Here is a 25772-nt window from a genome sequence, read left to right as displayed (position 1 = left end):
GGGACATGGTAGCCGTCCCCCCGGGGGCCTGCCATCACTGTGGGTGCTGAGGTGGAAGGCTGATCTGCTGCACTCACCTTTCCGAGTGGTGCTGTGGGGCCAGACCACTGTTCCTTCCTGTCTCGTCCTCTGTGGTGTAAAGGGTATGACATCTGACATCTGTGCCCTCTTCCTGAGGCCAGCTACACCTCTGAAGTGGCCCAGTTGGACTTCATTGTAGGGAATAGTTTGCCTAATTGGTTAATTGTTTGAACTTGCTTTGCATAGAGATAACACTAAATTTGACTTTCTGTTTGGTTGGAGACTTATTTCAATATGGCTTATTTCTGCCTAGCTGTGTGATGTTAGTGTTGAAGTATTTGCAGCAAGGCCTGGCTTTGTATTGATATATAAAGAACAGGTCTTCAGGGACTTCCCTGGTGGCACAGTGGTTAAGAATCCGCCTACCAATGCAGGGGACATGGGTTCGAGCTCTGGTCTGGGAAGATCCTACATGCCGCAGAGCAACTAAGCCCGTGCGCCACAACTACTGAAACCTGCACGTCTAGAGCCCGTGCTCCACAACAAGAGAGGCCACTGCAAGGAGAAGCCTGCGTACCGCAATGAAGAGTGACCCCTGCTCGCCACAACTAGAGAAAGCCTGGGTGCAGCAGCGAAGACCCAATGCGGCCAAAAATAAATAACTAAGTAACTAACGAACTAAATAAATAAATAAAAACAGGTCTTCAGAATCCTTAGAGCTTCTCTGTGAATCTGAAAATTCAGAGCTCTAGACCCAAGCCATTGGCTTGCATATCTCATTTGTAAGAGTTTCCATTCCAACAAGAAAAATGCCTGTCACCAAGTATAGGAGACTAAGAGAGAGGTGAAGAAAAGGATATTTGCAACTCTGAATCCATATTAAAATTGTTAATGTTTATTCAAGTAAAAGAAACTTAGTTTTTATCAGGGTCCTTGCCTAAGATTGAAACCATCAGCTGTTACGTTGCTTCAGTTTTGATTTGTGGCTCAAGTTGTGCGGCTTCTTAGAGGTGCTCAGTACCTGGTCATTTTTTGCTTAGGGGTTCGCCGTTCTGCTTTCTGCTGTCTGGTTTTTCTTATTGTTCATTTTAAAATCTTTCCCTTTTCTCTGTTATTTTGTCATATTTCTCAGAGTTCTCATAAACAGCATGTTTTTATACTGAGCTTTATTACAAATCTTTCAGGATCAGTTGAAGTATTTTTAAAGAGCACACGGTGTTAGGTGTTGTGATGGTACGAAGCGGTGTGAGACCCGGGCAGCATGCTCTTAATTTCCCAAATCCGTATAGGATCTTTTAGGCTCTTCAACCCTTTCCATGACCTGAAGTGCTTCATGGGAACGAGGACCAGTGTGCCCAGACGTAACAGCCTCTTGGTGGTGGTGGCGGGGAGACAGAGATCTGACACTCACCTTGCTTTGTCTGCTGTTTTAATGTTTTGCTGCTCTTTTTACTTTTGTGAAACAACTAATTAAAATTATCCCACTATTTTTTTTAACATGTTGGGTAGGGTGGGCTGGGCTACCTAGTCTCTGTAATTAAGCTTTGTTCATTTTATTAATTTATTTTATTTCTTTTTGACTGTGTGGCATGTGGGACCTTAGTTCCCTGACCAGGGATCCAACCTGGGCCCCCTGCAGTAGAAGCATGGAGTCGTAACCGTAACCACTGGACCGCCGGGGAAGTCCCTATCCCACTGTTTTTTTATTTCTAGCTTAGAAAAGTCAAGCAGTGGCCATTCACATTCCCTAAAGGGGAACAAAGATTTCATCACTAATGGAACTCCATAGAGAACTCAAACACCGTTTTGATGTATTTTGCTTCGAATGTAACCTACATAGAAAAATCGGATATAATTATAACATGGGTGCCCAGGTACAGAAATACGCCATTGTTAACCCAGAAGTATAGGAAATATTCTGTGAACTCCCTGACATGTTATCAACATTTTACCAATTTCTGTATCCATCTACAGGTGGCTTTTTTTATTTAAAAAAAAACAACTCTTTATTGAAGTATACTACATATACAGAAGAGTGTATGTTTCATACATGCGTAACTCGATGAATTTTCACTAATAGGAACTCACCCATGTAATCAAAACTCAGATTAAAAAACAGAAAGTTACCAGACTACCTGGGTAGCTTTTAAGTGTGTTTCATGGTTCATACACGTATGAGAAGTTCACGCTTAGATGCAAACAGAGATACCATTTTCGCCTGTCAAGGGGGTGGGGTTAGTGGCAGTGTCCACTGATGGCCGGGACACTCTCACATGCTGTCGGTCAGAGGCTGTCAGCAGGTGGCCTGACAGTGCCTTGCGTTGCTTTAGATGCCCTCTGTGCCCTTGGAGCCTGAGGTTTATGGATGGCGCCTGTGCCGTGGAGACGATTGTTGTCTTTAATTGGAAACTTTGGGAATAGGATACAAAGGAAGGAAGTCCTCCATGTGGTGGTGCTAGCCCTGAAGGCAGCGCTCAGCCATCTGTGCGAACAGACCCTGTGGGTGACACTGAGGGAACGTGCAGACTGAGGGCCAACATGCAGGGTGTGGTCCTATTTTGTGGAAAGCAGAAATAAACCCCGGAGACAAGTAGGTACCCCTTGGGGGAGGGAGGAGTCCCATTCTCACATTCCCGTGTTGGAATTGTGCACAGTGCTTTGTTGCTTCCGTGGCACATGGAGGACAGGCAGGTGGGTGTGCTGCTCCTGTGGTGCAGCCTGGGCTTCTGTGAGTTCCCAGGTGATGACGGGACGAACAACAGAGTGGATGGCGAGTGTCCAACTGTAGGAAAAGCAAGTACTATTGACATCTTACAGTGGGACTGAAGGTAGTTTGGTTTTTTCATTTTAATAAACATTTGAGTGTTTGATAAATATTTGAATTAATCCTCATGGTACTCTCAGAGATAGATGCTGTCATCTGTTCTGTGGATGAGGAAACAGGCACAGAGAGGTAACTGCTCTGCAGGATCGGATGCCCTCGTGCTGGGTCACGATGCTTGTTCTCACAGCCTGGCCTTCCTGGTGAACAGTGACTATCGCCTGAGGACAGGGGCTCGGGAACTACAGATGGGAGGAAAAGGAGGAAACTTCCTTACTCCCATAATTGTTATATATATTGTGCTAGAAATTAAGGCCAGTGGGGTCTTAATCCCCTTCTTTTCTAGGCCTGGAGTTGATTATTCAAATCTCATGCTGGCGACAAAGGGGCAGCTGCAATTGTGGGCTTCCCATTTGTTGTATTCATGTGATTTGCTTGTTTTTTTCTTTTGTTGTTTTGTTTTGTTTTGTTTGCGGTACGCGGGCCTCTCACTGCTGTGGCCTCTCCCGTTGCGGAGCACAGGCTCCAGACGCGCAGGCTCAGCGGCCATGGCTCACGGGCCCAGCCGCTCCGCGACATGTGGGATCTTCCCAAACCGGGGCACGAACCCGTGTCCCCTGCATCAGCAGGCGGACTCTCAACCACTGTGCCACCAGGGAAGCCCAATTTGCTTGTTTTAATTACCTTTTTAATGTATGAAACTGGGCACTTGTTCATTAATTCCAACAAGTGTATACTGAGGGCCTTCTCTGTATATACCAGGAACTCTTCTGGTCTCCAGTTTATAGCAGTGAACTGAGCTTTGTTCTAATGGAGGTTGTATCCTATTGGGGTGACAACAAGCAAAAGTTGGGGTAACATAGAATCATGTGGCCAGAGTGAAATGAGGAACAAGGCAGCAAGGGGAGGGTGTGGGGCGGTAAGGAGACCCTTGGATAGGCAGCTGAGGGGTGGGAGGGGACCCCTGGGTAGTGAGCAAGGGGAGGAACGGACAAGAGGCAGGGATGTGGGGTCTGACCCACAGTGGGGTGGGGGCCTCTGGGGTATTAAAGTGGAGGGAGGACAGCATGAGAGAAGGACCTCGAGAAGGAAAGGGCTGTGCCCCGAGGGCAGAAGAGACAGAAGCTGGCCTTTTTGTATCTTTGAACACCACGTGCAGATCTTGCTGTTTTAGAAATACCCTGGCTACTGGCTGCAGACAGACTAGAGTGGGAACCTGAGAGAAGGGCTGGGCAAGAGATGTCATCAGAGGTAAGGTGAGGGGCGTACCTGGGGCGCCTCCTCCTTATGATGGGACCGTCCATGCACTGCGGAGTTAGCAGCATTCCTGCCTGGCCTCCACCCACTCAATGCCAAGAGCACATCTCCAGATCACAAGCCTGTCTCCAGACCCTACCCAGTGTAGATTAAGTGGTTTTTGAGTCTCCTCTCCCCCCCTTTTTTTTCTTCCTGTTGAGCTGGTCTAAATGATGTTTTTGCTTACTAGTGTTTTTAAATCATGTGATGCCTCCTTTGTGTTTCACTCATTAATCGACTTGTAACATGTGAGGTGAACTTGAAGTGGGCTTCTCTCCGACTCTTCCATGCAAGTCGAGGCTCCAGTATGTTTGGGGACACTCGGGCTCTGCGACCTGTTGTGGGTGGGGCATCCTGCCCACCGATCGGCAGATGGGCGCTGACATTTGGCTTTTCTTTTTTAGGTGCACGTTCAGGTTCCCGAGCACAAACATCAAGATCACGTTCACTGCCCTGTCCAGCGAGAAGAGGGAGAAACAGGAAGCGCCCGAGTCCCCTGTGAAGCCCGTGCAGGCTCACATCTCGCCGCTGACCATCAACATTCCAGACACCATGGCCCACCTCATCAGCCCCCTCCCCTCCCCCACAGGAACCATCAGGTACACAGCAGCTTACATGGTAGACGGGGTCACCGTGGGGTCAGGGTGTGCATGTGCCAAGGTGGACATGACCCTGTCCAAATTTCAGTCCTTGCCTCTTGCTGTGGGACATTCAGAAGCCATCGTACGTCACAGTAGTGGGCAGCAGCGCACAGCGACATCTTCTCCCTTCCCTGGTGCTGACCTACATGGAGAGGGAGATGTTGAGGGCACTTATAATACTGTTTAGTTTCTGAGCACTGTTTGCGCTTAGTTTCCTGCATATGAAACACAGTTCCCAAATGTTCCTTGTTTTCACTTGTGGATTCTTTTATTTGAGTGTAAGTTTAAAGGATAGATGATTTGTCTTATTGGTCTAAAGTGTGAGGTGGGTTTTCAGTTGCATTTTGAGTTTTTTTGTTTGCTACAATTTCATGCAAATTCTGATGACTTAAACTTTGGATTACTGAGTTTGACCACAGTGAGGTGACAAACTTCTGTTTGTCCTGATGTCCTGAGAGACTGGGAGCCTCAGGAAGTGGAGGATGGTGCCTCAAGGCGTGCTCTCCACCGCATAACCCAGTGCAAGATGGTCATGTTGTGCGGTGCTTTCAGGGGGCAGTAGCTGAGGGTCAGGTCAGGAATTGCCCGGGACCAGCAGGCGTGACCCTAGGACAGGGCTCAGATGGTCGGTCCTCCTGTGTTCTGTTGGGTCTTAGAAGAGTGAAGTATGTATTCAGGCATCTTCTTCCATGTGAGTAATGTTAGACTTAGGTGCAAAAGGAACACATTTGGTTCTCTTGAGAGCCAATCTCCTACTGTCCAGGTGTGTCCGCAGGGCATGGCTGGCAGGCAGAGAAGGCCTTGCCTCGTGCACTGGGACTGACCCCTACATGTAGCAGAGCAAGGAGGGCACAGAGGGAACACTGGCAGCTCTGGGTTGTAGCTTTCAGTCGGACACTTCTGTTTCTTATCTTAAAAGCCAGCATGGACAGAAAGGTATCCTTCTGGAAAGGCCTGGAAGGAGTGTCAGGTAGACTCTGGCTGCACCCTTGCTTGGTGTTATGTGAGTGCAGCTGCTCTTGGGTCCCTTCTCTGCCCCCTGCCATGGCTGCTCTGCTGAGGATGGTGCCTCTGTCTCTCCCACTTGGTTGAATTTGTCTGTATGTGACTAGATGGACCAGGTAGTAAGTGTGGCAGTGGGTAAGCAGAATTCAGCAGCCGGTGCCCCGATTTTTATTCAGCACTGTGTGAAAAGTGCACAGAATTCACAGAGGAAGAGGAGAAAGCCCATGTTTACGCACGTGGGACAGCGGCCCACAGTGGAAGCAGCAGCCTTAGGGTCAGACCACTGACACACTGCCCGGCCATGTGGAGACAGAAGTTCTGTGGGCGCTCAGGGAACTGGAGGTGGTTAGAAGCTTTAGGGATTGGGTCAGGAGCTGATGCAGTCTCTCCTCACCCCCTGCCCCATCTTCATCCTGTTTTTCTTGCTCGTCCCCTCTCCATACCCCACCGCCAGCACTGAGCAGCAGATCACCACCCGCCCCCGCCACCGTTCAGACAGCTCACGGTGGTGGAGCCCACCACCACCCAGCCAGTGGGGCCACTCACCACATTGACCCTTCATTTATGTTAGCTAGTTTTAAAATCATAAAGCAGGAGTGCCAAGAGTGTGGTCCTGCCATCTGTCTTGTTCCTCTCTCCCCAGTGCTTTAAGAGTTGTTCCTGGCATGTGGTAATAAACACTTGTTTCGTGGGTGAGTGCATATACTGACGGTGCATGTTCATGGTAGACAGTCCAGTAGTGCTTCAGAGGGTGCCAGGTAATAGTGTGTTGTTCCACCTCCTGAGCCCCTCCTTTCCAGTTCAGTTTTTTGGAGGTAACTACTGTTTCTTAAGTATTTTTTCCAGAAATTTTCTATACATTTGCAATGCTTGACTTTTTTTTTATCCAAAACATAAGTGAGATCTAACCATACATACTATTCTATAACTTACTGGATTTTTAAAACAATCTTATCTTGGCATCCTTCCATTTCAGTAGCTTGTTCTCTTTTGTAAAGTATAATACTGTACAGAAAAGGGAGAATAAGTTAAATACATAACTTGGTGAATTATCACAAATGAATGTGGCTCTTAATCAGCAGAGATCAAGAATCAGAACATTCTCAGCATCATGGCCAAGCCCTACCTTGTGGAAAAAAAAAAAAAAGTGCATGTTTGAAAACAGGTTCCTGTTTCTGATTTCTGGGTGTTCCCTGTGAGCCCGTCACAGCCTGCGTGTCTGTATCCCTGGCCTCCTCCCCTCTTTGTGCATCCTGTCTTCAGCCTCGCTGCTGTCTCCCTCTCTTCAGACTCCCCCTGACCTTTCCGGTGTAGCTGGAAGCCATGTCCTTTGTCACAGCCTGTCCTCAACTCTCTGGTGGGAGGGGGCGAGCAGAGCAGTGGTCTGTGTCCCTCTACCAGGCTGAGCCCTGGAGCCATCATGCATGGTTCTGTGTCCTTGGTAAGTTCCTAAGACGACACATGTGGAAGCAAATACCTGATTTCTTAGGGTGATCTTAAATTTCACAGAGTTAATGAGTCCATTTTTCCATGGAAAATGCTGAAGTTCTCTTACTTTTAAAATTTGTTTTCCTTGAATTAAGAGTCGGTTATTGAAACACAATGTGATGTACGTTTTCCCATAGACTGATAGGAACAACCTTTTCTCGTCCACAGTGCTGCGAACTCCTGTCCATCCAGCCCCCGGGGAGCAGGGTCTTCAGGGTACAAAATGGGCCGTGTGATACCATCTGACCTCAATTTAATGGCCGACAACTCACAGCCAGAAAATGAGAAGGAAGCTTCAGGTGGAGACAGCCCAAAGGTAAATGTTTTATAGCCTTGAAACAGAACCCAGGGCCTGTTGGGGAGCCAGCTGTCCTCACTGCATTGCCTGCATGTCAAGGAACATCCCCCGCAGGGCCTTTTGAGAAGTGCACGTCTGCGCGGATGTTGGGTCATTGCTGAGCATGTTCTCAGTGCGGGGCACTAGAGATGCATTCTTTTGGTCATTCAGCACTGGGCCCTCCTTGGTGGCAGCTATGGGCCCAGGTGCTGAGAGCTTGAACCCTTGGTCCTCACAAGGTCACTGCCTGGTGCCCTAGGAGACCACTCTTGGGATTTAGTTCTCCTTTCCCAGATGCTGAAGGTTGCACACACACATGTCTGAATGTACATGTGAACACATATGCACACAAACACACACTTTAGAGAGGACACATCAGTCCCCCTTTTGGATGGTAGTTATTATTATTTTTTAAAATTTATTTGGCTGCATTGGATCTTAATTGTGGCATGCAGGCTCTTCGTTGCGGTGCGTGGGCTTCTCTCTAGTTGTGGAGCACAGGCTGCGGAGTGCTCAGTCTCAATAGTTGCGGCATGCGCGGGCTCAGTAGTTGTGCTTTGGCTCAGTAGTTGCAGCACACAGGCTTAGTTGCTCTGCGGCATGTAGGATCTTAGTTCCCTGACCAGGGATCAAACCCACATGCCCTGCATTGGAAGGCGGATTCTTAACCTCTGGACCACCAGGGAAGTCCCTGGATGGTAATTATTGATGGCCCACAGTAGGACCCTGCCTATTTCTATTCTTTGACCCAGTAATACCCCTTCTAGGACTTCATTTAAGGGAAATGGACAAAAATCTCAAAACAAAAGTTCATATAAAACAGAAAATTGAAAGCAACCTAAATGCCCCTAACTGAGGGAAGAATGATTAAGTAAGGGGATATTATGTGACATAGTTACTGATATGGAAGTGCTCTTGATATAATGCTACGTGAAAAAATAAAATAAAACCAGGCATAGTGTTACTTTATGTATTTATAAAATGTGGTATATTCGTGTCATAGGACACGTCATAGCCATGGGAATGGATAAGCCATGGCTGGGCACTGTCTCTCCACAGCAGCCAGGAGCCTCTTGCACAGGGTGCTGGGTGGGGGCAGACACAGAGGGGCACCCCCTGTTGGTTCCATTTTTGTCCATAGTCCATTTGCCTGTTTAAAACCAGGCAAAACTAAATTGTTTCAAGATGCATTCTTAGATGCTAAGACTTAAGTCACAGTAAGGTTATGATTAGTATAAAATGTCAGGAATAGTGGTGGCCTCTCTGGGAGGCAGAGGGGGCGTGAGGAAGCTACTGATAACGTGGGCTGTGTTCTCTCTTGACCTAGTGTTGGTTGTACTGTTGTTCATTTTACAAAATTTTGTTTTTACCTGATATGGATGTATTATGGACTTTCCTGTCTGTATTATGTTTTTCAGTATAAAAAAGCTTTTTTAAAAAATTGAAATGTATAGAAGAAAGATAACAAGGAAACACAGCAGCATAGGCACAGTGAGGAAGGCTTTGTACTCTCACCTTGTGTGGACTCCAGCTCAGCCATTCCACCGTCCCTTTCCTGTAACTCAGCGTGAGCTCCCTCAGGGGGCAGACAGGGCAGAGCCTGGTCCAAGTGCTCAGGAAATATCAGCTATTTAAAAGTGGGGTGCTGGGGACTTCCCTGGTGGTGCAGTGGTTAAGAATCAACCTACCAGTGCAGAGGACACGGGTTTGAGCCCTGGTCCAGGAAGATCCCACATGCTGTGGAGCAAATAAGCCTGTGAGCCACAACTACTGAGCCTGCCCTCTAGAGCCCGCGAACCACAGCTGCTGAGCCCGAGTGCCAGAACTACTGAAGCCCGCGCGCCTAGAGCCCGTGCTCCACAGCAAAGGGAAGCCACCGCAATGAGAAGCCCGTGCAGTGCAATGAAGAGTAACCCCCACTCGCCGCAACTAGAGAGAGCCTGTGTGCAGCAGCAAAGACCCAATGCAGCCATTAATAAATAAATTAATGAATGAGTGAATGAGTGAATGGATGGATGAGGTGCTAACCGACTTCCCTGGTGATCCTGTGGCTCAGACTCCCAATTCAGGGGGCCCGGCTTCGATCCCTGGTCAGGGGACTAGATCCCACATGAACTTAAAAGAGATCCCACATGCCGCAACTAATGAAAGATCCTGCATGACGCAGCTAATGATCCCACACGTCACAACGAAGATCCCGCAGGCCACACCCACATGCCACAATTAAGGCCTGGTGCAGCCAAATAAATAAATATTTTAAAAAATAAAAAATGGGGCTTCCCTGGTGGTGCAGTGGTTGAGAGTCCGCCTGCCGATGCAGGGGACACGGGTTCGTGCCCCGGTCCAGGAAGATCCCACATGCCACAGAGCGGCTGGGCCCGTGAGCCATGGCCACTGAGCCTGTGCATCCGGAGCCTGTGCTGCGCAACGGGAGAGGCCACAACAGTGAGAGGCCCGCGTGCTGCAAAAAAAAAAAAAAAAAAAAAAGTAAATAAAAGTGGGGTGCTGGGATAACAGGTGGTTCAGTCTTCCAGTGCAGAGCACATGCCCACGGCCAGCTGTCAGGACTAAAGTTAGCCTGTACAGGTGAAGCCTGCATTCCGTTCTTTGGCACTTCACTTTCCTTCCTCACCCATCCTACAGTCCTTTGCTTGTCTGCCTATTTGTATTTATCTCTAAACAGTATCTAAATTGTTCATTTCTAAACCTCATATAAGGAGTGTCATCTTGAATGTGTTCTTTTGCAGCTTACTGTTTACATTCAGCGTTATGTTTTGTGGTTTCTCTGTTGATATGTGTATTTCCTAGTTCACAGCCAGAGGTGCACCGTCTCCCCAGTGGCCTTGTGCATGTGTATGGGGTTCTGAGTTGTCACAATGGCAAAGAGCCACTGGTGGCCTTGAGTGTGCTGGGACCAGGAACGCCAACATCCTGCGGTGTGCATAGCAGCCCTGCACACCTGAACAATGCCTGCCCGAGTGCCTTGGACCCTGGTGTGGGGACCCTGTGTCTGGCTCCTGGTGCTCTCCTCTGCGTGGGGTTTCCTTACAGGAGGAGCCTCTTGATGGACACTTGTTTCTGAGTGGTCCTCACTCCGGCGCTGGGGTGTTCAGCATTCTTGCCCCATCTCCTTGTGTGTATGAGGACCCCCACAGGGGCCTGAGAGAGGGTGGCTCACTCCACCCTTTGCCACCACTGTCCTGGCCCAGCTCTTCCCTTGACTGCTAGAGCCACGTGATGGGCCTCTGGCATGGTTTAGTGTGCATGCTGTGGACCCTGCTGAGGTGAGGCAGCTTTTCTCATTTTCTTATTCTTTTCATTTTTACCATTTGGACTTTTTCCTTATGTGGTTTTAATGTTCTTTTTTATGCTGCTCTACATGCATCCATTTGCTTCCTCCCAATTTTCCAGATGCTTTCCCATCATATTATATTACTTTTTTTCTTCCCCCTGCCACGTGGCTTATGGGATTTTAGTTCCCTGACCACAGATCAAACCTGGGCCCTCAGCAGTGAGAGCGCTGTGTCTTAACCACTGGACTGCCAGGGAGTTCCCCCCATCATATTAGATTACTTCTGTAGGAAGGAAAACTAAGCATTATCATAGGAATGCTCAAAAATGTCAAGAATCCTGAATTTTAGTAAAAATTTTGATAACTTCAATACTTTTTTTTTTTAACTTAAACACAGGATGATTCAAAGCCACCTTATTCCTATGCACAATTAATCGTACAAGCAATTACGATGGCTCCTGATAAACAACTCACCCTAAATGGAATTTATACGCACATCACGAAAAACTATCCCTACTACAGGACTGCGGACAAGGGCTGGCAGGTAAATCCATTTCAGTTGTTATTAGATGTTTCTGTCACATGTCTCGTAGATGCTGGTTGGCAAATGAGAAGAGAACTGAGCTGCTATGTATGTAGCTGGGGCACAGGTAGACTGAGACGAGTGAGGGTCTCTTGGGCCGAGGAAGGAAGAGGCCTGCTGTCGCCATGCTCTCTTTGACCTCCTTAGCGCAGAGCGGGAGGAATAGTGGTTCTAGAAGAAATCTCAGCACTGTTTCTTACTGTTATGGTCTCCATGGATGGGAAAGGTGTGGATCGTTTGAGATGTTTCTCTTGGACCAGTGCAGTTCATGTGTCTAAGGTGAGGGAGAGTTAAAAATCCTGTCCATCCATTTACTTTGGCATTCTTCTGTCTTCCTTAGCTATACGTCTGCTGACATACGTAGCTTTTTGAAGTTTGCACAGAGATGGTTTTCAAACTGTTTTACTGAGGAACCCTTTCTTCAAAAGATACCTCCTCCAGTTGGCCAGTATACAAAACAGATGAACACAGCGCTGCCCTGTTTCAGTTGTCCACCTGTACTTCCAGCCTATTCCTAGGCTGTCTGTGAATCCAGGCCTCCTCAGAGGACACTTTGAAATTGGTGCATAGTATTTCCATTGTTTAGCTTTTTAATTTAGTTTAATTTTTAAACCTCTACATTGTGTATGTTTTTCCTTGTTCTGCGTGTCTGTGTTATGTGTGGCCATTTACTAGGTGTTTAGTAGGACCTCACTAATTCAGACAGTATGGGAAAGGGTAAGTTTGAAGTATGGAACAGTAAAAGCATCACAAAAGAGAGAAGAAACATACATTTACATATTTTGAATTTATTAAGTAACCAGGAATGGCTACAGAATTCCTTTGAGGCTTAATGAGTAAATGATCCTTGGAAAAATGCATCTGTTGAACCATAACCATAATCAAGTGATGTGGGCGGGGTAGGGGGGGTAAGCCATTCTGTTTAACGGAGGGTAAAAACTTTTCTTCTACCTGCAGATGTATAAACATGTTTTAGTAAAAACAGTGTTCCAGCCAAATCCTGGCTACTTCCTCTGTAAGGGGTCTTTAGTCATGTAAAGACTAAAGGTACAAAATGAGACCTAGCCTATCCTCCTGGCTTGGAGCATCTGTGCCCTGCCCGCCTTCCTGTTCACAGCAAGGTGGCATTTCTTAGTTGGCCATGAGGGAAACAGTGGCTCAGGAGAACACTTCCGTATCCAGCTACCTGGCAGTTATCTTACGATGAACAATTAGGTCCCAGCAGTACTTACCGTATTTTACTCTGTAACAGTGAACTTGTGCTTCAAAGAAAATGAAAAACAAAAGAAGCAGAAGCAGACGACAGTCTATATCCATGTCCATGTCACACAGCTCCCTGGGCACAGGCAGGTGAGGTCTGTCACAGAGTGTCCTGTCCAGGAGCTGTGTGTAGAATTCTGATGATTTGAAATGCCAGTGAGCTGGGTTGTAATGGGAGTGAGTGTTTCTGAAAAGCCTGGCCAGACTTTCAGTGGTGTGTTTCCCTTCTGGTCGTATTTCCCTGTGCTTTGTAGCATCCATTTACGGGAGAACTGATTCCGTGCATCACAGGGTTTTCTTGCTAAAGAAGACTGAAGGCTGAAGGGCGACCTCCTCCTGGCCTCGGGGTCCTGGGGAGTGAGTCAGTCAGGAGGGGCCGTGATCACAGAGAGGCGAGGCCTGCGGAGGTGACCCCTGAGTACACTGATTGCTGCTGGCTCCTGAAGTGGCTTCACAGCCCACTTAGAACTGAGAGTCATAAACACCCTCTTTACTGAACTGTCATTAACACTTGTTTTTATTGAAACATCTTCTTTTCTGTCCAGATAAAGGTTCGTAAGGGTGACTGCGCCTCTTGCCTGTGTAAGGCTGTTCCTGGGACATTTCACACCTCCTGCTCCAGCTATTTTAGCGAGAAAGGGCTTTCTTGCTCCAGCCCTCCTTTAATTCATGGATATGCACTCAAATTCCTGTCCTCAGCAGTCCTTGCTCTCCCCAGCATGCCCGCATGTGTCCTTTTCTGTCATGGGACTGTCTGAGCTGCCCATCCTGAGGGACTGCACTTACAGACTCTACACGGAAGGCTCATTCCCATTCCCTCTCTCCTGGCTGAAAAGAAAAAGCCTTCTATTTTGCAACCTTGTTTCATCAAAGACCCATATCCTTTTTCTTTTGAGAAAAAAAACAACAGCTGTCAACCAAAACAGCCCATTTTTCAAGTGTGGATTTGCAGACTGCATCCTGCCCTCCCCAGTGGGGCAGGGGAGATGGCAGTGCCATGCTTCTCAGGGCTCAGGTCCCGGTGCTTGAGCCCCTTGCTCAGCCTCAGTTCCTAAGATGACGCCTGCGGACACTTCCCACCATGCCAGTTCTGAGCACTTAATGGAAATCCATGGCTCCTTTCAGACTGGATTTTGGTATTTTGCAGTCTGCCCATGCCAAAAGCTTTTTGACTAATCCGGAGCAAATCTGAGGATAAAGCAAGATGGTCTGAGTAACACTAGCTGGAAAGATGGCATATCTCTTTTGGTTGCATACTTATGCCAAAATGTTTTACTTTGTTATGACTTATAATTTTACCCCGCTCAGAATTGAGGTATTTGTTGTGACTGAAAAGTTTGAGAATTCTGGAGCTCTTGGCCTCTGAAAGGACCAGAGCTAGTTTCTGAAAGTAGAGGGAGTGACTTGTGCTCACGCGCACCGTGCACACTGGACTCTCCTCTGGAAGGTCCTTCCCTTAAATTTCTTTACAAGTCCTTACTGTGCTGAATACACACTGGCAAATGCTCAGTGCTGAGTAGGACTGACAGCCACACACTGCCCACGAGAAGTGTAGGTTATGGGCAGGGAGGCTGGAGGCGCTCAGGGAGGACAGCACAGAGCAGGCGCGAGGGAGCAGCTCCGCGCCTTCCCCTCTGTCAGCTGGGTTCTGGGAAGCAGCCCCTACTGGGGAGAATGTGGGGGAAAGAGAATGTGCACAGTATTGCAGATCCTTTTCTTCGTATTTAGTTTTAAATAATAACCTGCCTTCTCTCTGAATACTTTAAAATAATTTGAGTCACTGGAATTGAATCAGTGTGGTTTAAATGTATATAGCTTGGTTTGATCAAATTACAAAGGCCTTAAATTACCTTAGAAATACAATTATTTATTCTGTCTGTTTATACATTAAATATCTCTTATTACCTCTTCGTGTTTTCTAGAGTCTTGTTGGCTGGAGAATCACAGGTGACCAGTAATTGGGCTCATTTGTCTGTGAGATTGTTGTCAGAGCGCAGAGGACGTTAGACCCTCTTTTGATGGTGCAGACTGGGTTCTGTTACATTTTCAGAACAGAAAATAGCAACTCCCTGACCTAAGGACTTAACTGTACAGTTTGTCCGTGGTGTGAGGGTTAACGGAACAGCTGTATTGCTGATCCTGGTCCTGACCTTTGTCAGTGGGTAGAAATCCTAGTGCCCAGTCCCCTGAAGTAGCACTTCTGCCTCCAGATTCCCACTGTGCTAACCTCCCTTTCTCCTCCTAACAACATGCATGTGAACCTCCTCCACCTCAGTCAGTGCAGTTCCAGCCTTCACTTGAGGCTCGGCACCTCCCTTGTCACGTGTCACCCAGCACTGTGGCTTAGTGATCACTTCTGAGCTCCCATCTGGGTGCCGGCCTCCCACGGTGCAGTCAGGAACTCTGGACCCTCACCCACAGTTCACAGTGAGAGTGTCCTCCAGTGTCATGATCTGGGCTGGCTCTTCTCAGTCTTTTTTCTTAGAATCTGCCTTCTACTCCACACTCTAAAGGTCTGAATGCAGATGGAGAAGGATTGCCTTCTCTGTCTTGATGGGGACACCAATAACATATTCGATTTTCTGGAGGGGTTGGTAGGTGTTGGTTGGTTATCAGCCAAACCCTATGATAAAACGTCATAGCAGGTATCTGTGGTTATGCATATATTCTAAATCTAATATACTACATCTACTTACAAACAATCTCACAAATCACAGACATAGCTTAGCCTGTCCCTTCATGTTGCCAATGAGGTAACTGACATCCACAAGCATTGGTGGTTCGTCATGGCCTGTGACTGGTCTGGTTCTTGAATAGTCCCTTAGATTGGCTGTAAGGTAGTATTTGACATGTTTTGATTTCTTAGCCACCTCTGGGAATTCAGAATTTCAGGTCGTGACTAGCAGTTCTATTAGAAAGTTAGTTGGAGAACTTAGAAATGATTTTTGGATAGCCAGAATTTTAGTTTGGGTTGAAACTTTAATAGTTTAATTTATTAATTTTAAATTTAAGCATTAATGTAAATGCCGAAAGGATCTGAATGCAGGGCTTCCATCCAGCTTTTCCTGACCTTTCGTAGGTCTCAGATTTCGGTGCATCAGGGAGCTGTCCTCAAATCACATGTAAACTGTGAGCTGAGCTTTTTGTAATAGAAAGAAGAATGGACTTAGGAATTGAGAAGAATTTTCTCAGTGTGCCTCACAATATTATTTTGAAAATCAAAGTATATAGAAGTTTTTTTATGGGAAGATGGTGTCAATAATATTTCTCAAACTTTGGCTCATTTTTTCTCCTTTGCTGGTTTGCCAAATACCTTATGCTATATTTATTCATTTTAAAGGCTGTGACGGTTTCTATAAGCTAATTTTGTGCTTAAAAAAGTATTTTAAAGGAATAGTGGATCTCAGCGCTGTCCTTCTCCAAACAGGGAGAGGTCACAGTGATAGCCCTTGATTTCCTACCTGGTAAAAAGGTGGAAGTTGATGTCTTTCCTGTTGGAAATAGCCTCTTTCCGTGTGGTATAGATTTCTCACCCCTTCCCCGTTCCCCAGTTCCCTTCCTTGCCTCCTGTGCCCATCCTGCCATGCTGTTCACAGTGCCCCGTGTCCTTGTGTCTTTTCCTCTGTAGAAGCCACGTCGCAGCCTCTTGAGTAGTCATACCCCGCAGCTCCTCCTTCACTTTGGGGAGGGCCGGTTCCTTCCAGCACAGAGCTGCAGGACCTTTGCAGGGCACTAAAACTGGGGCACATTTTTATTTCTCAGCAAAGAAATATATGAATTCTACGTATTTTTTTATGTTTCATAGAATTCAATTCGCCACAATCTCTCTCTGAATCGTTATTTCATCAAAGTACCACGTTCCCAGGAAGAACCAGGCAAAGGCTCATTCTGGAGGATAGATCCTGCCTCTGAAAGCAAATTAATAGAGCAGGCTTTTAGGAAAAGACGGCCTAGGGGCGTGCCTTGCTTTAGAACCCCTCTGGGACCGCTCTCGTCTAGGTAAGGAAAAAAGACAAAACAAAAAGACCTCATTTAATGGTCAGTAAATTTACCTTTGATGTATTGGTAAATTTTCCTTTTGAAAATGAAGGAATTACCAAATGCATTATGATTAAATGTTGGGTTGGGGATTTGGAAAAAAAAAAAAGTGTTGGATGCCACCCATTGTATTTTTGTTTCTAGTGGTCTGAAACAATTCAGATGATAAAGTTTTACTTAAATTTTATTCCTGTGTAACATTGTTGCTTTGTTGAATGCATATTGTCAATATGATGAGTCGGCAATATCACGATGCCACGTTGATGAATAATGTTCTTTCCTTTTTCTTGGATGTGAAAAGCTCTTTAAAGCTACATCTTAGCTGCTTAAACTCAAGATTGGTTTATACAGTGTTAATTGCCTGATTTTAAAATCCATATTTTTAGCTCCATTAGTAGATTTCTGTTTTTAAACAAAAACAGAAATGACTGTAACGTTAAGTCTTGAGCCCCAGCCGGCTCGCACGCTGCTGGCTCCCGCTGCCTGGCTGTGGATGGGAGCTGCTTAGGGAAGCAACCCGTCCCGCCCCATGCTGTGCGGCCCGTGCTGGGTGTGGAGCAGCGGCGCCCTGCATACAGTGGCTCTGTCACAGCCATGCCAGCCTCGCTGAGTGTCCGTCTCAGGTCACAGGCATCACCTCTAAAGTAAGACTTATGGAACGGTAGTTGGTTGGCAGAAGACAAAGGACACCTTTGTGTTTGCAAAATAGGCCTATTACAACAAGGCAGCTTCATGAGTGCTTTACCTGTACGACTCCACTGTCTTCTCTTTGGTCACAGAAGCGCCCCAGCCTCTCCCAACCATGCTGGAGTGCTGTCTGCTCACTCCAGTGGCGCCCAGACCCCTGAGAGCCTGTCGAGGGAAGGTTCACCGGCCCCTCTGGAGCCCGAGCCTGGTGCCTCACAGCCCAAACTCGCTGTCATCCAGGAGGCACGGTTTGCCCAGAGTGCACCAGGTGAGATGTGCAGAGGGCAAGTGTGGTGGGAGAGGGGTGGGTCAGGTGAGCATGTGAGCCAGTCTCATCAGAGAAGAAATAGCAAGAGGCCTGGGATCCCTGGCACCTCGTGCCTGATATTTTCTGCATAGTACCTGAACGTTATTTTATAGGCTCTGAAAAAGTAATTGCACTGCGTTTAAAAAGAAAAACATCAGTCAACATTCTTTTATGACTCTGTAGGTGCCTGAAACATTTTAGAATTAACCTGTTTCTTAGTTGCTTCATCTTTCAAAAATCTACGGAAAAGATTCCCCTCGTAAAGAAATAACATAAATTAGACGAAGTAGACATTAGCAGCAAAAAAAAAAATGTCTTTTTAATGAATAGGTGAGCATTTCTCAGTGTACTTACAAAGTCGCAATGTAGAATAAAAATATGTGCCCTGGGGAATTAAAAAAAAAAAAAAGTAGTGTGAAAATGTGTCCAAAGTAATTCTGTTATGGTTCCTAGCTGGTCGGCAAAGTGTTCATTTTGGTATATTGGAATTCCTGGCTGTGCTGGCCACACCCCCTGCCAGCCCCCATTCCTGTTGCTGGAGCCCAAACGCCCAAATCAGGAAGAACAGAGGCTGGCAGAGCTGCTGGCTGCCAGCGCCGTCGCCACACCTCCTGCGCCTCTGCACCCATCGTGAGATGGAGACTTTGATCTTAGGGAACACGGCCCCCTCCTTCAGGCTTCGTTGGGCAGCTTCTTCCCATATCTTGTGTTGAGGTTTTCTTTTTCATGATGAGAGAACTGTGGGAAGAGGTGTTGTAAGAAATCTGAACAGGCAGTTCCCAGGCGGTCCAGTGGTTAAGACTCCGTGCTTCCACTGCAGGGGGCCCGGGTTCGATCCCTGGTCTGGGAGTACCGCGTACCGCGTGGTGTGGCCAAAAACAAAGAAAAGAAATCTGAACAAAGCAGAGATTGCCTTTTTGGCAGTTAGATACACGTTAAATATCCCCATTAAATGTCATTTCTTTCATCATGAATGACTTTATTATTACCAGGTGAAAGGGGCCATGTCCTATTTTCTTAAATCAGTCTGCATGTTGCTAGTGAGGGGTCGTAGTTAGTTGGTTTGGGATGTATGAGCCTCACCTCCACTCCCGTCCTTGGTAGGCTCACCTCTGTCTAGTCAGCCTGTCTTAATCGCCGTGCAGCGACCACTGCCACCGACGATCAAGCCTGTTACCTACACTGTCGCCGCCCCTGTGACCACCTCGACCTCCCAGCAGCCCGTCGTGCAGACGGTTCACGTCGTCCACCAGATCCCAGCGGTGTCTGTCACCAGCGTGGCCGGACTGGCCCCGGCAAACACGTACACCGTCGCAGGACAGGCCGTGGTCACTCAGGCGGCCGTGCTGGCCCCCCCTAAGGCAGAGCCACAGGAGAATGGAGACCACAGAGAAGTAAAAGGTGAGCAGCGGAAGCAGTCACTTTGGGCAGCTTTTCAAGCTCTTAGAAACCCGCCAGCCTCGTTCATCCTGACCCCCTTGCTAACATGTTATGTAACGTTGTGCTGGAGCAGGGCTGCTCGCCCCCTGGTTTGTTGTACTTCAAACTAGTGAGATTTCTGTAAGCTACCTGGTAATATTAGTTGGTGTCATTTTTTCTCTTTTCCTTTTCTTTGAATTTAGTGAAAGTAGAACCTATTCCTGCGATTAGCCATGCCACACTAGGTGCCGCTGGCCGGATCATTCAGACGTCACAGACCACCCCTGTCCAGACGGTCACCATAGTGCAGCAGGCACCTCTAGGTCAGCACCAGCTTCCAATAAAAACTGTAACACAAAACGGGACTCACGTGGTGCCAATCCCCGCCGCCGTCCACGGCCAGGTGAATAACGGTAAGCAGCGTCCTCCGTGGGTTACTGGGTGCTAACAACTTGAGCAAAGGTCCTCTGCTGTCCTTTTATTAAGCGTGGTGTTCAAGGTTTTCATTCTGTTACAATTTTAATTTTTTTGTCTGAAGAAATGTTTGCATTTCTAAACTATAGGAAACTGAATAGTGCTATAGGATACCGGGGAATTGGCTGTGGGAATTGGCTCCCATGTGATTCCCATTGGAGGAGCCATCTGAAGAGAGAAGCATTTCTAAATATAGTAAGTCCCCTACATATGAACAAGTTCCATTCCAAGAGCGCGTTCTTAAGTCCAATTTGCTCGTAAGTCCAACAGAGTTAGCCTAGGTACCCAACTAACACAATTGGCTGTATAGTATTGTACTGTAATAGGTTTATAATAACTTTTCATACATATAATACATAAAAAACAAGCAAACGCAAAAAATAAAACATTTTTCATCTTACAGCACAGTACCTTGAAAAGTACAGTAGTACAGTACAACAGCTGGCATACAGGGGCTGGCATGGAGTGAACAGGCAAGAAACTTTACTGACTGGAGGAGGGAGAGGAGGTGGGAGGTGGTAGAACTGAAGGATCAACAGCAATAGGAGACGGAGGGCAGGCTGCAATTTCACCCACGCCTGACGTTTATGGAATGCACACTTGCATCTTGAAAGTTTGCAACTTGAAGGTTTGTATGTAGGGGACTTTCTTATCTAGAGAGATGAAAATACTCCCACCTTTTGTAGACATCTGGGTGTGGCCTAGAAGCAACCTGGGGGCTGTCCCAGCTGATCTGTCCAGTGGTGGTGCCCTCCTCTGGGGCAGGGCTGTGCTTGAGAGTATCTGATGGTGGAAGGGGAGAATGCTGGTCTCCTGTTCTCTTTGCTCTGAAAGCCCTCTGGAGCCCCGTGCACATAGCTCCCACGGATGTTCTGACATGGACGAGCCTAAGGGAGCTTGGCTGTTAAACCAGAGGACAGAGAACCTTCTTCCACCCAGTCCTGTGGAGCAGTGTGAAGGGTAGGAGTCCAGCTGGCTGTTAAGTCAGCTCAGGAGTTTGGGGTCCTTGGAACTGGTGTTCAGACGTCTTTGCAGTGAGTCTTCACCCAGGCATTTGGAGTGCTTGCTGTCCACACACGTGGGCTGTCGTCATTCAACTACAGGACTCCAAGCAGTAGAATCAGAAGCTACTGGCTCCAAGTAGCTCTCTGTGCCCAGAGCAAGTTTCTTGGGAAGAGGGTGGGGAACAGAAGGCTTAATTGTGTTGACCTCTGAATCCTTCCTTACTGAGCTATTAAGGGACAGAGACCTGGGACAGACACCTCATGTGATTCCGCTTCCCCCTTGCTCCTCCCCTAATTTAATGGACGAACAATATCTGCAACCTTTTCTAGGGAAGACTAACTAACCACTGAGAGATTTTTGTTTTTAAGTAATAGGTAACATGCCACTTGTGGATAAATTGAGAAGTTTGCAACCAGTTGCCCATTTAAAATGCTTTCTTCCTCAAGCCCGGTGTCTCCTAAGTAACTAAGAGTTTTTCAGGCCTTATTTTTCTTTTCTTCATGAATAACTTGGTTGTCACAGGTGGTCCAGATGTGGCAAACCTGGTGGCCCTGTGTGTGGCTGGGAGCAGGTGGTGTCAAGAGGTGGACGGTCTGTTTCTGGTCAGAGGCGTTCTTCCCTGTCTTAAGCCATGGTGTAGGCTGTTGATTCCCAGATACCATGTGCCTTACAATCACTCAAGGGCTCCCTCCCACAGTCCCCAACTGAGCAGGTCTGGCCTGGGACCCAAGAATGTACATTTCTCACATGTTCCAGACCTTATGAGAACCGCTGTTCAGGTCAGGGCCCTTTTATGGCCACCTGTCTAAGGAGTTTGAGAAACTGTGTATCCCTTTCACATATTTAAATTGGTGTCTAAAATTTTTCTTTATGAATTTAATAAGCACGGAATTAAATTTTCCACTATTGAAAATACTGTTGTTTTATTTTAAAATATTTGTTTTAATTTTTATTTTTGGCTGTGCAGCACAGCTTGCAGGATCTTAGTTCCCCAACCAGGATTGAACCTGAGCCCTCAGCAGTGAAAGTGCGGAGTCCTAACCACTGGACCACCAGGGAATTCCCAATACTGATGTTTTAAAATAAAACTTACATTATTCTTTTAAACATGCTCCTGGCTCTGAATATTGCTCTGATTTGATGCCCCTTCTCACCCACATATCAGCACACAGACAAGCAGGCTCGCCAGTCCTTGTGGCTCAATCCCATGTCCCCCACAGATTTTGTGCTAGTGCCACATACTTTATGCTTAAATGTCATTTACTGAGTACATATTTTCTTTGCAATAATAAAATGGAGAAATATTAAAGATTGAATTGTCTATGACTATAAGGATTCACTTATCAATTGTTATAACTATAGAATTGATCAAAACCAAACGTACAATTCTTTAAAAATTGTATTTGGGAATTCACTGGCGGTCCAGTGGACTCTGCACGCTTTCACTACCACGGACCCGGGTTCAATTTCTGGTCAGGGAACTAAGATCCTGCAAGCTGCATGGCACAGCTAGATAGATAGATAGATAGATAGGTAGTATTAAAGATGCATTTCTCAATATATCTGGGCTTTAAAGAAAAGCACACAATTATTGTATGATACTGACGATCACTGCTGGGAACAGTAGGCAAAGTGCTGGGTCAGCCCTGAGAAACCTTGTTCCCACTCAGAAGAAGGAAGGGTAGAAGAAATGCTAAAACTCCTTCCGGTTTTAATCATCTTTTAGTGGGAATTATCTGTTTGTGGGAAATTTTATTGGTTCTCCTTGATAAAGTCTCCAACTTGTACTTAGAAATCACTTGGTCTAGAAGAGGATTTGCTGTCTAGTCGGTAGTAAGTCAGGTGCACAGTGCCAGTGTTCTCACTCTTCCTTTGTTTTATGCTCCATCTTGACATTTGCATCCTCAAAAGCAGCCCAGTTGAGTGGGTGAGAGAGAGGCTGTTGAGAAAGGGGAGGAGGGAGGAGGTGGCAGGTCAGCTTTTAGAAAGATTCCATGGGCAAGTGGAGACTCTGATGGTGGTTTTTTTTGAAAACTGCTGTTGGGTGTGATGTGGATGCTGTATGACCCAGCTGTGACCTCCCTTACCCTTGAAAGTCACTCTCAAGAAAGGGAAGCAGTGCCTAGTACTAATGAATTTTGAAAATCAGAAGCTTTGGTATTTTAAATTTTTATTATGGAAAATGACAAACTTTCTGAAAATTAATTCACAGCCAGCCTTGTTCCATATTCCCCACCCGCCCCATCTGCTCCCACCCAGATCCAGACATGTCCTTCCCTGTTTTGGCATGCATCTCTAAAGATAAGGACTCTCTTTTAGTATATAAGCACAATACCACTGTTACAGTTTTAAAAATAAACAATAATTCTTTTAGTTAGTTTCTGGCTGCGTTGGGTCTTCGTTGCTGTGCACGGGCTTTCTCTAGTTGCGGGAGCGGGGGCTACTCTTTGTTGCAGAGCACAGGCTCTAGGCACACGGGCTGCAGTAGTTGTGGCACGTGGGTTTAGCAGTTGTGGCTCGCGGGCTCTAGAGCGCAGGCTCAGTAGTCGTGGCGCATGGGCTTAGTTGATCCGCACCATGTGGGATCTTCCCGGACCTGGGCTCGAACCCATGTCCCCTGTATTGTCAGGCGGATTCTTAACCACTGCGCCACCAGGGAAGTCCCGGCAATAATTCTTTTATACCCAGTGTCTCCTTAGCGTTCAAATCATCTGTATTTTTCTTAATTGTGGTATTCAATAAAATATACATAATATAAAGTTTACCATTTTAAAGTATGTGGTTCAGTGGCATTAAGTACATTCACAGTATTTTGAAGCCATCACCTCTAACTAGTTGAAAAGCATTTTCATCACCCCAAAAGGAAATCTCACAACCATTAAGCAGTTACTCCCCATTCCCCACTTACCTCAGTCCCCATTCCCCACTTACTTACTAATGTACTTTACATCTCTGTGGATTTACCTGTACTGGATATTTCCTGTGAATGGAATCGTATGAATTGTGACTCTTCTTAGCTGGCCTCTTAGCACAGTGTTTTGAGGTTCATCCATGTTGTAGCATGTGTACATCATTCCTTAGCTGAATATGTTTCCATTTTGTTTATTCATTCATCAGTTGAGGGGCATTTTGGTTGTTTCCACCTTCTGGCTATTGGGAATATTGCTGCTATGACATTCATATACAAGTATTGGTTTGAGTCCTTGTTTTAATTTCTTTTGGGTGTATACCTAGGAATGAAATTACTGGGTTGTATGGTAATTCTCTGTTAATTTATTGAGTAGCCACCAAACTGTTTTCCTCAGCAGCCACAACAATTTTCCATTCCATCCTCAATGATGTGCAAAGGTTCTGATTTGTCCACATCCTCACTTGGTATTTTCTCCTTTTTTTTTTTTTTGATCATGGCCATCTTACTCTTAATTGTGGCTTTGATTTGCATTTTCCCCATGGCTAATGGTGTTGAGCATCTTTTCATGTGCTTGTTGGTTATTTGTATAGCATCTCTGAAGAAATGTCTAAATCCTTAGACTTTTTTTCTAAATTGGGTTGTTTGTTGTTGAGTTATAGGAGCTCTTTATATATTCTGGATACTAGGTCCTGATCAGATACAGGTTTCCCCTGCTATCCAAAGTAGAGAGCTCCTGTGAAACCTAACAGACGCACAAAGTGAGTCAAGGTAGGGCACAGACCCTCAGAGACGCGGTTCAGAGCTCTGGCGGCTTGGTGCTGCGGTGGAGCAGGATCCCCGGGGAGGAGCTTGGCAATGTCACCCACTGCTTGGGGTGCTGCTGCCGCCTCTGATGGCACGCTGCAAAACACGTGGTAAACGCCGAGCTTGCTTTTTGCCTTTCTCCATAAAAGTGAAGATCCTCTTCAGATTTCTGTCCATTATCAAAAATGGGTACTAATTAGGTCTTTCATAAAATGAAGTGGCATAAAGGGAACTTTGGCAAAGGGGGACGTGGGGGGATACCTAGATATGATTTGCAGATATTTTCTTCCATTCAGTGGGTTTGTCTTTTCACTTTCTTGATAGTATCTTTAATGCACAACAGTTTTTAATTTTGATGAAGTCCAGTTTATTTTCCCTTTTGTTTCTTATGCTTTTGGTGTCATATGTAAGAATTCATTGCCACATCTGAGGTCATGAAGACTTACACTTAGACTCCTGTGTTTTCTTCTGCTAAGAGTTTTATAGTTTAGCTCTTATGTTTAGGTCTTTGATGCATTTTGAGTTAATTTTTGTATATAATGTGAGGGCCCGGCTTCATTGTTCTGCATGTGGAGATCCAGTTGTCCCAGCACCACTTGTTGAAGAGACTGTTCTTTCCCCGTTGAATGGTCTTGGCTCCACTGTTGAAAATCTGTGGACCTCAGATGTATGCATTTATTTCTCTCAGTTCTATTTCATTGATTTTCGTGTCTACCCTTATGCCAACACCACACCGTTTTGACTACTGTAGCTGTGTAGGAAGTTTTGAAATCCGGAAGTGTGAGTCCACCATTCTTCTTCAAGAATGTTCTGACTATTCTGTATACCTTACAATTCCATGTGAATTTTAAGACCAGCTTTTCCATTTCTGGGGGAGAAAATGGGATTTTGATAGGGATTGCATTGAATCAGTAGATTACTTTGGGTAGTATTGCCATCTTAATGATATTAAGTTCTCTAATCCTTGAGCATGGAATGTCTTTCCATTTATTTAGGTCTTTGATTTCTTCAACGTTTTATAGTTTTCAGTATATAAGTCTTGCAGTGTTTAAGTCTTGGTTAAAATTCTTCCTATTTTATTTCTTTTGAATGTTTTTCTAAATGGAATTGTTTTCATAATTTTCTTTTGAAATTGTTCATCGCTACTGTATAGAAATACACCTGATTTTTTTGCATGTTGACCTTGTACCCTGCAAATCTGCTGAATTCAAAAACTAATACTAATTGATTGTATTACTTTTTGTGTGTGTGTGTGGTACGCGGGCCTCTCACTGTTGTGGCCTCTCCTGTTGTGGAGCACAGGCTCCGGACGCGCAGGCTCAGCGGCCATGGCTCACGGGCCCAGCCGCTCTGCGGCATGTGGTATCTTCCCAGACCGGGGCA

General features: G+C 46.2%; 1 protein-coding gene across 2 annotated transcripts in view; it reads left to right on the top strand.

Moving 5' to 3' along the window:
• The window catches only part of FOXK2 (forkhead box K2), a 71246-nt gene that overhangs the window by 37464 nt on the left and 8010 nt on the right, over nt 1-25772 (top strand). For both annotated transcript variants that reach the window (XM_060080904.1, XM_060080905.1), the window contains exons 2-8: nt 4543-4737; nt 7441-7588; nt 11299-11445; nt 16550-16743; nt 17562-17737; nt 18881-19177; nt 19399-19608. In XM_060080904.1, the coding sequence (XP_059936887.1) occupies nt 4543-4737; nt 7441-7588; nt 11299-11445; nt 16550-16743; nt 17562-17737; nt 18881-19177; nt 19399-19608 (1367 nt within the window). The remainder of the gene's footprint in view (nt 1-4542; nt 4738-7440; nt 7589-11298; nt 11446-16549; nt 16744-17561; nt 17738-18880; nt 19178-19398; nt 19609-25772) is intronic.

Source organism: Mesoplodon densirostris, chromosome 18 (genome assembly GCF_025265405.1).
Source record: "Mesoplodon densirostris isolate mMesDen1 chromosome 18, mMesDen1 primary haplotype, whole genome shotgun sequence".
NCBI lineage: Eukaryota > Metazoa > Chordata > Mammalia > Artiodactyla > Ziphiidae > Mesoplodon > Mesoplodon densirostris.
This window is presented reverse-complemented; position numbering and strand designations above follow the sequence as displayed.